Genomic DNA, 17,422 nt, shown 5'->3' with positions numbered 1-17,422 from the left:
ATCCTGGAGTTGCAGAGACCAGCTGTTAGAGGCCTGGTTTTGGGACTCATGCCCCCAGAGCCGTATGGGTCTATTATGCTGCTATTTCTGTTGGCAGTCCGAGGGAGGAAGGAACAAGTTGTGAATCTTCTTATAAGTAAATTAAAATGTGTATTTGTGAATCTAGATACATGAGATGTCAAGCAGCATGGACCCATTGATTCTACAGAAAGGAGAAAAGGCAACAAATGCTTTTTGAGCAAAGGGTAGTGCTACAGAAAGCAACCTTTGATCTCCCTCATGGTCCCAATAGTGTCATTTGGGATGCTCAAGGTACAGAAAATCCTAGCCACTGATTTTCTTTAGCCAGAATGCTCAAAGGCATAGTTTTCATTTGATCTGCTTGCTCCTGTGCAAGACAGGCAGGGATGCTTTTTAAAGCCACAACCCCCTATAATCTTTTAAACTGATAAAGGCCATTTTCTAGGATTGCCTTTATAAATTTGAAATCTACTAAAGAAATAGATAATTCAGTTTTTCACTGGGGAATTTGGAGCAAATGCAACTGGTTACCTGGCATCATTCAAAGCAAATTTGTTTGTGATGTGCTTTCCCCTTATACATGGGTCATGAAATTCTACTTTCTGTTTATGCTATAACAGTAGATGCCAAGTAAATTGGAGCAATATTACTGAAAGCTTTTATTGTCATCATTTGCTTTCCTTTTAAATTTCACAAGATAGTGAGGAGCATTATAGTATTTTTTTTCTTTCTTTATTAATTCAGTGGAAGATGAGAAGGAACAGGCTGCAGTTGTAAGCTTGAAAGCAAGCATTAGAAACATAAGGGGAGATTAAAGGGGACCAGGATAAATGCAGGACAAACTAATAGAGAGAACCAGTGCTTCCCCCCCTAAAATAATGTTTAGGGGTATTCTCATTTTAACTCATGAAAATCACCATTTTATAGTTCAAATTGGGAAAAATAAATACAGTAAATGGACAAAAGTACAGAGATCCACAAAATGTTTAGGGGTATGCATCCTCCTGCGCAGGGATGGAGGAAGTGACAAAATGGCGGGTGGCACTCACCACGGGGCCTGCAGCACGCCCAAGCCACACATCTCTCCTGGGAGTGACACGGTGGCTTGAGCACCCACAGGCTCTGCATTGCCCCAAACGGTCCACCCGCTGCCTCCCCCTCAGCTGTAGGTTCGCTGAGTGGGAGAAGGCAGCAGACTCCTTGGAGATCCCCTGGAGCGTCCTGCCCCTGCTCGCCCTGCCCCACGGGCCCCTGCCCCTGGGCGCAGGGCACACGCCCCGCCCCAGTCTCCTGATTGGCTTGCTTTGCCGCTGCCCCTGCGTCCCCCCAGAAAAAAAGCACTGGAGAGAACTAACTTGAGAGAAAGTGGCCTTTTGGGGAGTCATTGAAGCCCCACCCCCCAACAATGATCACACTTTTCAGTATACATAATCGTAAAGGTAAAGGTACCCCTGCCTGTACGGGCCAGTCGTGTCCGACTCTAGGGTTGTGCACCCATCTCACTTAAGAGGCCGGGGGCCAGCGCTGTCCGGAGACACTTCCAGGTCACGTGGCCAGCGTGACAAGCTGTATCTGGCGAGCCAGCACAGCACACGGAAACGTTTACCTTCCCGCTAGTAAGCGGTCCCTATTTAACTACTTGCACCCGGGGGTGCTTTTGAACTGCTAGGTTGGCAGGCGCTGGGACCGAGCAACGGGAGCGCACCCCGCTACGGGGATTTGAACCACCGACCTGACGATCGGCAAGTCCTAGGCGCTGAGGTTTTACCCACAGCGCCACCCGTGTCCCATACATAATCATGCAACCCGTTTAACATCTACCAAATGTCCTGGCTTCTCTTCTGCAACCCCTATTCACCCCTCCTCCATTTATTCCAGAGGACCCCCAACTCTCTGGACCAGATTTTGGAGATATACAGGGGGCTGAAGGGGAGAGGAGAGGAAAGGAAAGAATAGCCTCACTATGGAAGTAGACATTGGCTTTTGTAATGTTGCATCTCATTCATATACCCCAAAGATTGGTCTTGGCTTTTACGTATCCCACAAGTAAAAAGAAAAACATATATAGCATTGTACATCACCATTATACTCATTATGTATTATTATTCATATTTAGGAATATTTATATCCTGCCTTCTAATCGAAGTTCTTGAGGTGACTTACATTATGTATGCAAATAACAATTAAATTAGACAGTGATACAGTAAGTCACCACAGCAGAACATTCCAGCAAATGTACTTCTGCACCTTTTGAAGAGACTAGGGCCACATTAACTGGACCCTGAATAATGGGGGTGAGCAGGATTTGTAGTCCTGTGCAGTGTTGTAATTTAGTTACGTACAGTATTTAAAATTTTAGCCAGTCTTTCCTCAATGAGAACAGGGCAGTGTACTTGGTTGTCCCAATTTTCTTCTATCTTACAACTCTGAAATAGGACAGATTGTGAGACAGCGACTGGCCCAAGGTCACTCAGTGAACTTCATGTCTGAGCAGGGATTAAAATCTGGTCTCCTAATCCAGTCCTCTAAGCACTGCTATAGCATATGGGCTCACATCGGTAAATTGCAGAATTCTAGTAAATATTGGCAGTCAGTTGTCTTAGATTTACGTGAGTTTTAAATGTATAATGATTTTAGTAGCAGTTTTTTTGGTGTGTTTTCAAAGAAAATGGCAAGGACAGCTATGATTCTGAATGTATAAGAATTTCTCCAGGTTTGGTTTTCCCAGCACAAAGTTCCAGTGTCAAGAGAAACTGTATCTTGGGACTTTTAATTTTCCTCCTGCATAACTCATAAAGGTATGGGAACCCTTTGAGGATCCTGAGAAGGCAACTTGAAATGTCAGTTCATGTAAATGCAACAATACAAGCTGAAAAAAATTATTTCCGAAGTGCTTGGTAAATATGTAAAAATGCGTTTCCTAAAAAGAATCCTTCATTTAATACGTTTGGGAAAGTGCCCACTTGAATTCACTGAGTTGAAAATGCCAAATTAACATTTTTTGCTCCATTGCATCCCTCAGTCTTAAAAAAATTCCCAAGAGCAGACAGCATGGGAATGTGTTACGCACTGTGGTTAAGAAAAGCTCTCACCAAATATGTTTTCTCTTCCATTATCGTTTAAGAAGTTGCTTTGGCTGGCTTGTTCATAGTGAATGAGTGGTTAGAAACCTCACAAAAGACTCGTAATGTTGATTAATGATTGTGGAGGATTTCCTGAATGGATAATTCAATGGCAGAGGTGGGCTTTGAGACCTGTGCTTTGCAGGTGTGCAAGAGAAGCAGCACTTTTCATTTTGAAATATGACAGAGATTGGAGAGTTGCTTGCTGGATTCAGCCTGGGCATGTAGTCTTGGGGCTGAGGGGCTGTCCAAATTGCTCTTTGGGAAAATTGGTTAAGAGTCTGCTTGCTTCCAAGAGGCTCTGCTTGGGTACATGTAAATAAAGAAGATACTATGAACACATCTTCAGCTTTCATTGCTCTCACATTCAAAGGAAACAAAGAACAGCCATGTTGTCCCAGAAACTTCTCACTGTTCTAATAATAGTACATTTAGTCTCTGTCCAGGTGTTTAGTGCTGAACAATTGGGTTAAATGCCCCTTCTATTCCAGCATACAATCTTTTGCTGGCATCTTGCTGTGTAGTCATTTTTGTTTGGACCAGAAATGGGCACTAATGACTCGGCTCTGATTTAATAAAAGAATCAATCATGTTCCAGAGCTAGGAAAAAGCCAGGTACCTGAGGGTTTGAAGCTGACACCTACAAATTTTAACAGTTGTGCTCAAGACTAGTAGCAGCACTTATTGTCTTATTTTCTTGCTAGCAACAATAGGACTAAAAATAGGACACTGGTGGAAGAATCAAGATTTCCTTACCGTAGGGCAGTGGTATAGACTTATATTGTCTTTGTATTTAATGGACAAATTAACAAAACAGCTTATATAATAGATTATTCAGATGCATAGATAGTTGCGGATTTACGTATAAGCTAAACAAGCTATAGCTTAGGGCCTCACTCTCTCAGGCCCCTCCCCCCAAAAAAAATTTAAAGGAAAAAAACCCCTGGATGTACATTTCCAAATTATAAGCTAAAAAACAAATAAAATGGCTTTAGATACCTATTAGGTCCATAAATTACCATATAGCATATATTCAACAGAAAAAAAACAGTGACAATTTGTTGTTGACAAAGGACAGCTGGACATATAAAGGGCCCCGTTACCTTCAGTAGCTTAGGGCCTCATCAAACCTAAATCTGGCCCTGTGCATAGAGATGACAGGATTCCATTTATTTCATTTCTAAATAAGGTTTAGATTGCACAGATCTGTCCTTCAGTGTTTTGCAAATCTTATCAAATTTGGTGCTAATTTATTTGATTGCAAGAGAAGCTTTGCCGGATCAGATCAAAGGTCTTTAAGACACAGAGCAAATGAAGAATGCATTATTTCAGGTGAACAGAGCAGGCTATTAGGCATACAGTATACTGTGCACATCATCCTTTTGATACAGGGCCTTTGTAGGTATTTTCTGCCTCCACAATCAATTTAATTAAAAGTCTTTTAGCTAATTTTTCCACTGGTCCATTAGAAATCTTCTTCCCATATGAACCAACCCAGACCCTACAATCACCATCTGTAGTCCTCCTTTGTGTGCCTCCTCCACAAGAGGTCCTGAGGGCGGCAACATAAGAACGGGCCTTTTTTTTTTGCAGTGGCTCCCCATTTGTGAAACGCTTTCCCCAGGGAAGCTCACCCGGCGCCTTCACTGCATATATTTAGACATGAGGCAAAAGCATTCCTCTTCTCCCAGTTCTTTGACTAATTAAACTATACATGGCCTTTTAATCAAAATCTCTCTCTCTCTCTCTCTCTCTCTCTCTCTCTCTGTGTGTGTGTGTGTGTGTGTGTGTGTTGGGGTGTTGTTGTTTGTGCATTGTATTTTTGTGTTTTTATATTGTAAGCCACCCTGTGATCGTCGGATGAAGGGTCGTATAGGAATTCAATAAATACAGGCAACTCCCCATTTATGTGGGGGTTGCATTCTGAAGTACTGTGTGCATTGGTGGGATGCGCATAAGCCTGCCCCTGCCCCCTTCCAGTGTGAAAAATGGGGGGGGGTCTCACTTGGAACACATGCAAATGGAGTTGTTGTTTAGTCGTTTAGTCGTGTCCGACTCTTCGTGACCCCATGGACTAGAGCACGCCAGGCACTCCTGTCTTCCACTGCCTCCCGCAGTTTGGTCAGACTCATGTTTGTGGCTTCGAGAACACTGTCCAACCATCTCATCCTCTGTCGTCCCCTTCTCCTTGTGCCCTCAGTCTTTCCCAACATCAGGGTCTTTTCCAGGGAGTCTTCTCTTCTCATGAGGTGGCCAAAGTATTGGAGCCTCAGCTTCATGATCTGTCCTTCCAGTGACCACTCAGGGCTGATTTCCTTAAGAATGGATGCGTTTGATCTTCTTGCAGTCCATGGGACTCTCAAGACTCTCCTTCAGCACCATAATTCAAAAGCATCAATTCTTCGGCGATTAGCCTTCTTTATGGTCCAGCTCTCACTTCCATACATCACTACTGGGAAAACCATGGCTTTAACTATACAGACCTTTGTTGGCAAGGTGATGTCTCTGCTTTTTAAGATGCTGTCTAGGTTTGCCATCGCCTTTCTCCCAAGGAGCAGGCGTCTTTTAATTTCGTGACTTCTGTCACCATCTGCAGTGATCATGGAGCCCAAGAAAGTAACATCTCTCACTGCCTCCATTTATTCCCCTTCTATTTGCCAGGAGGTGATGGGACCAGTGGCCATGATCTTCGTTTTTTTGATGTTGAGCTTCAGACCATATTTTGCGCTCTCCTCTTTCACCCTCATTAAAAGGTTCTTTAATTCCTCTTCACTTTCTGCCATCAAGGTTGTATCATCTGCATATCTGAGGTTGTTGATATTTCTTCCGGCGATCTTAATTCCGGCTTGGGATTCATCCAGCCCAGCCTTTCGCATGATGAATTCTGCATATAAGTTAAATAAGCAGGGAGACAATATACAGCCTTGCCATACTCCTTTCCCAATTTTGAACCAATCAGTTGTTCCATATCCAGTTCTAACTGTAGCTTCTTGTCCCACATAGAGATTTATCAGGAGCCAGATGAGGTGATCAGGCACTCCCATTTCTTTAAGAACTTGCCATAGTTTGCTGTGGTCGACACAGTCAAAGGCTTTTGCATAGTCAATGAAGCAGAAGTAGATGTCTTTCTGGAACTCTCTAGCTTTCTCCATAATCCAGCGCATGTTTGCAATTTGGTCTCTGGTTCCTCTGCCCCTTCGAAATCCAGCTTGCACTTCTGGGAGTTCTTGGTCCACATACTACTTAAGCCTGCCTTGTAGAATTTTAAGCATAACCTTGCTAGCGTGTGAAATGAGTGCAATTGTGCGGTAGTTGGAGCATTCTTTGACACTGGCCTTCTTGGGGATTGGGATGTAGACTGATCTTCTCCAATCCTCTGGCCACTGCTGAGTTTTCCAAATTTGCTGGCATATTGAGTGTAGCACCTTAACAGCATCATCTTTTAAAATTTTAAATAGTTCAGCTGGAATATCATCACTTCCACTGGCCTTGTTATTAGCAGTGCTTTCTAAGGCCCATTTGACTTCACTCTCCAGGATGTCTGGCTCAAGGTCAGCAACCACACTACCCTGGGGTATACGAGACATCCATTTCTTTCTGGTATAGTTCCTCTGTATTCTTGCCACCTCTTCTTGATGTCTTCTGCTTCTGTTAGGTCCTTTCCACTTTTGTCTTTTATTATGGTAATCTTTATACGAAATGTTCCTTTCATATCTCCAATTTTCTTGAACAGATCTCTGGTTTTTCCCATTCTATTGTTTTCCTCTATTTCTTTGCATTGCTCGTTTAAGAAGGCCTTCTTGTCTCTCCTTGCTATTTTTTGGAAATCTGCATTCAATTTCCTGTATCTTTCACTATCTCCCTCGCATTTTGCTTGCTTTCTCTCCCCCGCTATTTGTAAGGCCTCATTGGACAGCCACTTTGCTTTCTTGCATTTCCTTTTTATTGTGATGGTTTTAGTTGCTGCCTCCTGTATAATGTTACGAGCCTCCATCCATAGTTCTTCAGGCACTCTGTCCACCAAATCTAAATCCTTAAACCTGTTCCTCACTTCCACTGTGTGTTCATAAGGGATTTGACTTAGATTGTATCTTACCAGCCCAGTGGTTTTTCCTACTTTCTTCAGTTTAAGCTTGAATTTTGCTATAAGAAGCTGATGATCTGAGCCACAGTCAGCTCCAGGTCTTGTTTTTGCTGACTCTATAGAGCTTCTCCATCTTTGGCTGCAGAGAATATAATCAATCTGATTTCGATGCTGCCCATCTCGTGATGTCCATGTGTAGAGTCGTCTCTTGTGTTGTTGGAAAAGAGTGTTTGTGATGACCAGATTGTTCTCTTGGCAGAACCCTATTAGCCTTTGCCCTGCTTCGTTTTGAACTCCAAGGCCAAACTTGCCAGTTGTTCCTTTTATCTCGTGACTCCCTACTTTAGCATTCCAATCCCCTATAATGAGAAGAACATCCTTCTTTGGTGTCATTTCTATAAGGTGTTGTAAGTCTTCATAGAATTGGTCAATTTCAGATTCTTCAGCACCAGTGGTTGGTGCATAAACTTGGATTACTGTGATGTTAAAAGGTCTGCCTTGGATTCGTATCAAGATCATTCTATCATTTTTGAGATTGCATCCCAGTACAGCTTTCGCCACTCTTTTGTTGACTATGAGGGCCACTCCATTTCTTTTACGGGATTCTTGCCCACAGTAGTAGATATGATGGTCATCCGAACTGAATTCTCCCATTCCCGTCCATTTTAGTTCACTGATGCCCAGGATGTCAATATTTATTCTTGCCATCTCATTTTTGACCACATCCAACTTACCCAGGTTCATGGTTCTTACATTCCAGGTTCCTATGCAATATTTTTCTTTACAGCATTGGACTTTCCTTTCGCTTCCAGGCATATCCGCAACTGAGCTTCCTTTCGGCTTTGGCCCAGCCGCTTCATCAGCTCTGAATCTATTTGTACTTGTCCTCTGCTCTTCCTCAGTAGCATGTTGGACGCCTTCCGACCTGAGGGGCTCATCTTCCAGTGTCATAACTTTCACATGCCTGTCGTCTTTGTCCATGGAGTTTTCTTGGCAGGGATACTGGAGTGGCTTGCCGGTTCCTGCTCCAGGTGGATCACGTTTGGTCAAAACTCTCCACTATGACCTGTCCATCTTGGGTGACCCTGCACGGCATAGCTCATAGCTTCTCTGAGTTATTCAAGCCCCTTCACCACGGCAAGGCAGTGATCCATGAAGGGGAACACATGCAAATGGAGAGTTACCTGTAAATAAATAAATAGCTAGCTAGCTAGCTAGCTAGTTAGCTAGCGGACTTGGTAAAGCTATACTCAGATCAACGTCGTCTCCTGTAATGCTTCAGAGATTTGCAATTCCACCAGAGGTTGTGTTTATGTGTTGTTCTTGGCTGTCATCAGTATTCCTCATACAAAACAGACCTTTGGAGACGGATGTGGAAGGTCCACCTTTTTATCTATGCCCTGGCCCCCATAATCTGGCCTGATGCTTCAAGCTTGGTGAAGGATGTTATCCCATCACTAGATTCCTGACAGCAGGGTGCAGGGAACTGTAGCCCCATGAAGGGTAACCTACATTTCCCAGGATTCTTTTTTTTTGGGGGGGGGGGGGGAAGCTGACAAAACCCTCAGCGATTTTCCAATGACCCGTGTGTGTGTGTGTGTGGGGAACTATGATAACTTATGCCTTTCATTAGCTAACTGCAACACCGTTGCCTTCTGATGGGAGCTCTTTGCAAAGCCTACATTGGATCGGGCTGCAGTACCGTCATAGTTTCGTTGTGGAATGCTTTGCATCTGCACCAGTGAGCAGGAAATTAGTTTGCTTAAACCCCGTGTGTGTGTGTGTGTGTGTGTGTGTGAGAGAGAGAGAGAGAGAGAGAGAGAGAGAGAGAGGGGAATAAATCCTTGTCCCAGGCAGAGTGACTTTGCGTTTACAGGGCTTTAACCCTATATACACGTGGGTTTCTAGACCACTCAACTACAGCCAACTGAGCCATAACTCCCACTATCCTAGTCGGAAATCGCAATGACCAAGAGTCATCGGAAATAAGCAACTCTTAGCCGTGCACTGAGGCGAAAGCTGAATCATTTCTCTTTATTATTATTATTGGGTTTTATAAACAAGAATAATGTTACACAAATAAGTATACCAAGTTTGCTCACGTCATTTGTATATCACAAAAATAGCACAATATATGTGGAAAATATCTACAACATATGTTTCATTAGTAGTGGTCAGTGTATGAGTTCTTGGTTTATGAATTGGTCATTTCTCGCACGGACCGATCTGCTACCGGCAAGAGCGCGTCGCCACCTTTAAAAAGAGGAGGCGCGGCAAAGCCGGCTGCTTCCAAAGCTCCTCCTTCTTCCTGGTCGTCAGAGCTGCTTAATATGGCTGCCTCCATCGCGCCTCGGTGTAGTCTTCCTGCAGCAATAGTAATATCTCTTTTATTGGGTTGCTGTAGTTTAGCGATCGCAGACGGAATCCAGGTACGCGACGGGGGCGAGGGGGGCCGGCTGGCTTGAGCTAGCTGAGCTGAGTTGCGCGGCTGCGCAAGGGATTTGCTCCTGGTTCTTTCCCCTCCCCGACCCTTCTGTTTCATTTCAAACTAGCATTTGAGCTTTCCGTTCCCAGTGTCTCCTCTTCGCTGCTATGAGTGAGTGACTTTGTGTAACCCAGGAGCCTTTTGCCAGGGATGAAAATCGTCCCTTAAGAAGACGTTAAAAGCGAAATAAAAGCAAGCACAACTTTAGAAGTACAGTAGAAACCTCTGGTTGTGGAAATGCACCTTTGCGGAACAGTTCCTACGCACGCACCAGAGCCAGTTGCAGCAGGGTCGGTTCCAGGTTGTGGATCAAGGCTTTGGAGACGTCCTCCAGCCCAGCCCAGCCTAGTCTTCCCAGCGAGGTAGTGGGTTGCATTTTATGAGTAAACAGGTGGGACTGATCATCGCCACACCTTGCCGCCTCAGCTTGTTTGCTCCTCTCTCTCTGGAGGCGCTGCTAGCAGCGCAGAGGGACGGGGCAGGCATTCAGGTGGGCCAAGGCAAGGGTCAGCCACTCAGTTGCTCATGCTCACCTGTGCAACTCTAAATCTTTCGTACTGTGCCTAAACAAGGAAACATAGCCTTTTCCCCTATGGAAGTTGTTCCAGCCATTCAATCTTCTTTTCTGCATATGTGTAGATATTCATAACAAGGTAAAAACAGCCCTGCCAGATCAGACTTGGGAGTCAATAAAACCAAGCATCCTGTTACTTCCAGAGAGCACGCAAGGAGGGCAGGATGGGATAATATCTCCCCCACGTTTGTTTACCAATAATAATAATAATTTAATTTCTATACTGCCCTTTATCACTTGTTATGCCCTGGTGGTTTACAAGCACAGGCACTTGCATGTTAAAACTATAAATGCATGACAAAGCAAATTAAAAGCCTATTGAAATCAAACCAGAACAGACAGACATGTTCCTCAGTTACAGCTGACCAAAACATATTGGCCAATCCAGAACTAAGCCACTTCATTCAGCTGGCAATGAAAAATAGGCAGTGATATCACTAGGCATATGTCTTAGCACCTGGCTTTTGAAGGTATGCTATCTGTGAGTGTGGAGATTCCATATGGCACTGATAACACCTCACCTTTGTCAGTTTAATGCTTTTTGAAACAGTTGGTAAGATAGAGAATGTTTGCACATGCTTGGGGGTATGCCATAAAGGCCAGGATACCTAAAATATTGCCTCATTTCCTACATATTTCCAATCAAACACTGTGCTTTACAGGAGAGGGCATCCTGCAGATACTAGCTTATAAGGAGGCCTGCTCCACACAGTGTTGGAATTGGGCCTTTAGTGTGTTGGGTATCTTGGAATTGCCCAAGTTACATGTCAGACAGGCTTTTTGGAGGTCTGTGGGAGACTTGCAACAGCCCTTCTGTGTGGAGATACCCCAGTTGGTGTCTGTATTTGATTTGAAATAGTTTTTATGGATGTAATGGTCTGTAACTGATTTTATATATGAAATTGTTTTATATATGTTTTTATTGTGTTGTGAAATTGCTTCAAGATGCTTCTTAGGAAGTGATTCATATATGAAATAGGAATAATAATAGCAGCAGCCTGTGTGAGAGTCGTCCTCATATTAACACTTGCTGTGTGAAACATAGTCATGTGTAATTGAGCAATGCCTATTGAGAACACTTGAAGGCACCTGTGGAGACAGGCTGAGAAAGCTGGAGGGAACCATAGGCACACTGAGGCAGGAGCAATGACTTATTTTTCTGCTTATTGTCCAGTTTTCTCCTCCAAGCCTAAAACAACCTAATTTCTACAGTGAATATAATTTGTAGTCTGGCAGTAAGCATCTTCAGGTCTGGCCCAGTTTAAAATAGGTAAATTGGCTTGTGAATCAAACTGGCTTCCTACTTCAGTTCTGCTCAGGTATTTTATTTTGAACCCTGGAACTTCCTATACTGTAGTCCTGTTTGTAAAAATTTGGAGCTACTGTTAGATTTTGCAGCATTCACAGAATTGGTTCTTGTGGCAAACTGCAGTGGCACAAATCCTTCCTGTTTATCAATAAGCAGTCAGCAACAATCGGTGTTCTTGGAAGTTTGTTTCTTGCATTTATTTTGTTTGTTTTCTCTTCAGGATCAAGCAGAACAGTTTTTTAGAAGTGGACATACAAACAACTGGGCAGTTTTGGTAAGTTTCTACATTTTTATCCACTTCCCCATGATCAATGTGCACAAATATTCCAAAATATTGCCACTTTGATGGTGTATGGAAATGCTTTTTGCTTGCACGTGGGGGTGGAGGGTGGGATAGACGATTGGATCCCATCCCAAAATGTTATATCCACTAAGCTTCTGAAGGGCATAAATAATTCTAATGAAAATATTGTAACTAGTATTTGTTTGTTTAAAAATAAAACATAATGAGAAAAAATGCCCCTCATATTAGCCTAAACCACAGTACCCAGAGTGGCATGGGAGAATCATGTATTCAGTCTGTATGTGCACATGGGAGAATTGCACACAGAGCAGAGGTTTTTGGGTTTTTTAAGAGTTCTTATTGCAGCCTCTTGCTACTGAAAACAGAATTTGTTTCTCAGTTCAAAATGAAGCTTTCTGCTGAATCATAAGAAGCATCTGGTGAAAGCTCCAAAGAAACATTTGGCTGCATGCACAGTTCTTCCTTCTGCACTCATATAGTTTTTTGGGGCTATGGCTGTAGAATTAATTCTACCGTTTTCTAACCATAAATATATCCACACATGCTTACTTTTTCCTGACCCTTTTAGGTGTGCACGTCTCGATTCTGGTTTAACTACCGCCATGTGGCCAATACCCTTTCAGTTTACAGAAGTGTCAAGAGACTAGGCATTCCTGATAGGTAAGAAAATATGGAGGTTGTCTACAGCTTTAAAGTACTAAGACAAATGTAAAATTGGGGGGTGAGGGGAGAGAAGGGGTCAGTCTGCCTTCTCAGCAGTGGGTGCCCTCCCTGTGGAACGCCCTTCCATCAAATGTCAGGGAAATAAAAGAATTACACAACTTTTAGAAAACATCCCTGAAAATTCCAGATAACATTCCCCCCACCCCAGTACCCAGAGAGGCAGGGAAGTTTTTAATGTTTGACATTTTATTATTTTTTTGTATTTTGCTGGAAGCCCAGAGTGGCTGGGGTATAAACATTTTTTATTATTATTAGGCTCTGATGTTGTCTGTGCCCACCTTGCTTGCTGCTGTATGTCCACGGGTGCTAACTATGGTTCATTCTAACCAGGTTTTCTATCATAGTTAGGTTTTGTAGATGGTTAAGATAACAAGTTGCAGTTGTAAGACTAAGGAGATGTTAAGACCGTAGGTCCAACTTATTCCAGGAAGGAGGAAAAACTGGAGATGCTGATAACCTGCTTATAATTTATTCGTAATGATTAAAAGATCTTTGGCATTATGTTTGCACTGACCCTTAGTGACCTTCCGGATGCTCAGAATATGGACTTCCAGTTGTTAAATTCCAGCTGATCATCAGCTGAGGTGGCTGTGACTGAAACATGTCGGAGTCTGGATTAAAGGAAAGGCTTTGCGACCCAAGTGTATGGTTTATCTCTCATTTTGTATTGAGTAGGCTGATTTTCAGTCACTTCCAACCTTACATTTCTGGCATAGAATTACAATAGATATGTAGGAATAGGCCATAGATCAAGCATGTAGTTGCTAAATATATGTGGCTATACTTGACTTTAAGTTTTCCAGAAAACATATTGCCTTTTTAGTATGCCTTGATTAAAAAAAGATTTTATCTTAATTAACACATCAAATGATTAATCGGCAAGGTCTTAAACTAAATGGAATGCTTGCTTCTTTTTAACAAAGACGTTTGCATGTTCAAAGGAGACCAAATAGGTCCCATGTTTTGAAGTGTGTTACTTTCTACAGCTAAATTTCTGAGGCATTCCTACTGAGATCTTTGAAGGTTCAAAGGATTTTCAAAGGCACTGTGTGAAAAGGTGTGATCACTTGAAAATTCCATATAACATCCCCCCCCCAAGGGATTTTTTTTTGAACCCTACCCTCACCTTTTGGATGATTCTGCTGCCATCTGATTCTCTGCTTTCCCAATTTTAACAGACTATTTGTCAGTTCTTTGCTTCATGTGTATTTCCTTTCAGATGCATTATGTTCCCTTTGTGCTGATTCTGCTAGTGCATCTCTTCAGCCAAAAAAATAAACAAAGGACCCTGACAGCCATCAATACAATTTGCAGATGGTTTCATTGTGACATGTCAGCCTGCCAGTCACTAACATATGCATTGTGAAAATGACTTTCTGTGTTGTTTAGAAGGACTAGTGTAGTGTTGTGGGTAAGGATTTGCATTAGGCACTTGGATCCCAGTTCAGATGTTATACTAGCTATGAATCCAAATTCAGCTTCCCAGCTGCAAAAACACAAGTTTTAAGTGTGTTTTAAGTGCAATATGTAAGGTGACACTAGATGGTGATGGCCATCCTTATGGAAAATTCAATGTATTTTTAAAAACGGTTTTTAAAAAAGCATTTTCAGAACGGTTTTTATATGTGTGTAAATTCCACCTTTGTTTGGTGTTTTTTTGGTACACCCATTTACACACCCATCTTTCAATAAGAACAGAACTGGGTTAGTGGTCACAGAATGCTGACTGCCTCATGAGAGGAAAAACTAGAAAACGGGATGGAGTGGAGACATACAATGGAATATCCTGGAATACAGTGTTGATTGTTTATTTCTGTTTGCATGTCTTATTATTTCTAGAGTTTACATCTTCCCTGTGTTCTAGCCTGCTGTTTTGAAATTTCTCAGCTCTGGCTGGCTGGTCATTGTTAGAGTCCACAGTCCAGAGATGTTCTTCTATAACATCCACACAAGATGTAGCGTACACCTGCGAATGTCTCAGCATTGACTTCTGCAGAGTTCACCAAACTCTGCTGGCTCCAGAAATCATTTTGAGAATTTGGTGTGGTAGATTTTTGAAGAGCAAATCTTGTTGGAACTGCTTGTGTTGTTTTTCCTTCAAAATGCTCTTGTGGGAAATTCCCAAACTGATTTTTAGCCTCGGTTTTGTCCTTTTAGAGTGACCATAAGGTTGCAGAATTGATGGCCTTGTTTTAATTATGTTTAGAAGATTCTCTACATTCCTTGGTAGCAACATGACAGGGTGCTGTTTCTTTAGGAGTGTGACAGCTAACGTTTTGGTGGAATATTCTATTCTAGATGAAATGCTGGTGTCCTGTTACTTCGTCCTGCTTTGTGTCCATTTAGAATTCTGCAGTTTGATTCCCTGCCCCCAGGACTTTTTCCTCCTCTTCACTCCCATCCTCTTAAACCTGTATCCACCGAAAACACAAATCTTATCTTCTTCTTTGCATTGCAAAAGTTTGCTACAAAAATAGCCTTTTTTATTACACACTTGCTCTGATGTATAATTAGAGACTTGGGCGTTTTCATAAAAACAAACAGTGAGTACTTGGTGGATGGGGATGGGAAAACTGTCACCTACTTTTTATTGAAAAAAGTATACCAAAGCTCCAAAAGGGCTTTCATATTCGTGTGTGTGCGCGTGCGCGCGAAAGTAAAATATTTTAGCAGTTCTCAAAAGTGGGAGTCAGATTTGAGCCTCCTCTTATATTATTTATTATTGCATTTGTATCCCGTCTTTCCACTTAGGTGCACAAAGTGGTATTCATGGCTCACCCCTCCCCCATATTATTCTTAATGGCCTATCGGGGTTTTGAAACCTGGTCTCCCTGGTCATAGTCCAACATTAGGACTAGGCATGCCTTACAGAAGAAGGTGAGCCCCACTGAACTTGCAAGCTAATAATAATATTTAGGATCGGATTGCAAGAGAAAATAAAAAGGCAGATGTTGTTATGCTGGAGGACCCTCTAAACTCAAAATGAACACTCACTATAATAAGTTGTTTCAGGCCTGGCAGCATGAATTAGCTCTGTTGACTTCTTCAGAAAGTCGCTTTCATCTTGCCTTTCCTCAGCTTCACTTGTGTCTCCTTAGGCTTAGGGAGACGCTCCGGTTCGGAATACAGTTTTCAGTGTGAATCAGGACATCATGTTGTGCTGTTATCTTCAGTAGGGTGATCCTAGAGAAACTTGCAATGCAATGCCCCCAAATTATGTGAGCCGTATTTTAACTGTATGTGTGTGTTTTAATGCGTTGTAATTTTTTCCTGATGTTATGGTTTTATCCTTTTGTAAACAGCTTTGAGTCTTTTTTATTCTGTTTTACAATCAACTGGTATACAAATTTAGTGAAATAAAATCATTTTACAAATATTATTTTTATTTGTTCAGTGTATGTACCGGACTGCCTACTGAAGGAGTCCAGGGCTACAAATACATCACTAAATCATAAACATTTTAAAAAGACATTTGATTACAGGGTTGCAAGGATCAGTATCTTTTAATTATCAGATGCCTGGGTGAAGAGGAATGTCTGTGAAATACTCCTGAAAAGCAGCACTGAGGGAGACCAAGGCACCTCGCCAGGTGGGCATCCCACAAAAGGGATGCTGGTCGGGTTCCTTGGTAGCCAGCACACTGCCCCAAACCATTTTTAGCCAACATTGTGCCTTCCAGATGTTTTTGGACTCCCAGCTCTCATCAGCCTGAGCTGGCACGCCTGTGATCAAAAACGATGGGAGTGAAAGTGCAACAGCATCTGAAGAGCACCATCTTGGCTAACCCTGGGCTATAATACACTCCCTATGGAATATCCTATTTCAAGGTTTGCATTCATCCGTCTTCAAGGAAGTTTGTGAAGACACCCTGCTTCAAAAACAGCCTTTCCCTCAGGTGGCTGTCAGTGCAGTTTGTTTCCTCTTTCAGCAGCTAGCTGCCAATTTTTAAGTCGTGTTTTAATTTTCTGTCTTTTAGTCGAAAAGATGGGTGGAAAAACATGTAAAATTAAAAAGAAGAATCATCCTTTGGCTTTGAGAAATACGCCAACTTAACATTTTCAGTAAGGCTGAAATAATTAATTGGATTAGCTAGTAAATCCACCACTGCCAGATTGAAAAATGTGGGTATTAGTTGGAACTCCCTCCCCAGGAAGGATTATTTGTTAATGATGTCCAAACCGGAATGTCACAGGAGTGTTTCTGTTGTGAAGGTTATCAGATGGTGGCACAAGAAGTGACCTGGTGATCTGGCCCTAGCCAAAAACATTCTTGTAATGGCTTGTGTGTTCTTTCAGCCTGGTTGTTTGCAAGTACAGCTGAAGTGGGATGAGGAAAATACTAATTCTGGATTGATTAATCCAGAAAACAATGACATAATTGTGTGCATAAAGCGTAAGATGAGTTTCTGAACAATAAGTTCTATAACTGTTGGCTCATTAGCACATTACATTGTCTGAAATCGTCTTCTGTGTTGAAATATTGTAGAAATCATTTTAATAGGGTAATTAGTTAAAAGAACAATCATTAATTTTTTCCCTATTAAATGTAATTGGATGAGATCCTTAATTATGAAACATTGTTTAGTCCAGTCCAATTCCCAGATTGCAGATATTGGCAGCCCAATACTGGCTCTAAGCAGTGACATACACGTGGGTGTTTCAAAAGGCTGGATTCTCTTCTTAAACTAGGATTCTTGTGTGTGCGAACACTTCTGGTGCACCCCATGTGGTAAGATTTTTTAGTTTTGGTGTGCCCTGAAGACGCTGCCTTGCACTTTAGAACTCTGAGTCAATCAGAGAT

General features: G+C 42.3%; 1 protein-coding gene across 1 annotated transcript in view; it reads left to right on the top strand.

Moving 5' to 3' along the window:
- The first annotated feature begins 9,506 nt into the window (after nt 1-9,506).
- PIGK (phosphatidylinositol glycan anchor biosynthesis class K) overlaps nt 9,507-17,422 on the top strand; it is a 96,772-nt gene continuing 88,856 nt past the window's right edge. The window contains exons 1-3 of the mRNA XM_081193851.1: nt 9,507-9,656; nt 11,816-11,869; nt 12,468-12,559. Of these exons, the coding sequence (XP_081049977.1) occupies nt 9,558-9,656; nt 11,816-11,869; nt 12,468-12,559 (245 nt within the window). The 5' untranslated portion in view covers nt 9,507-9,557. The remainder of the gene's footprint in view (nt 9,657-11,815; nt 11,870-12,467; nt 12,560-17,422) is intronic.

Source organism: Podarcis bocagei (assembly GCF_964188305.1).
Source record: "Podarcis bocagei genome assembly, chromosome: 5".
NCBI lineage: Eukaryota > Metazoa > Chordata > Lepidosauria > Squamata > Lacertidae > Podarcis > Podarcis bocagei.
This window is presented reverse-complemented; position numbering and strand designations above follow the sequence as displayed.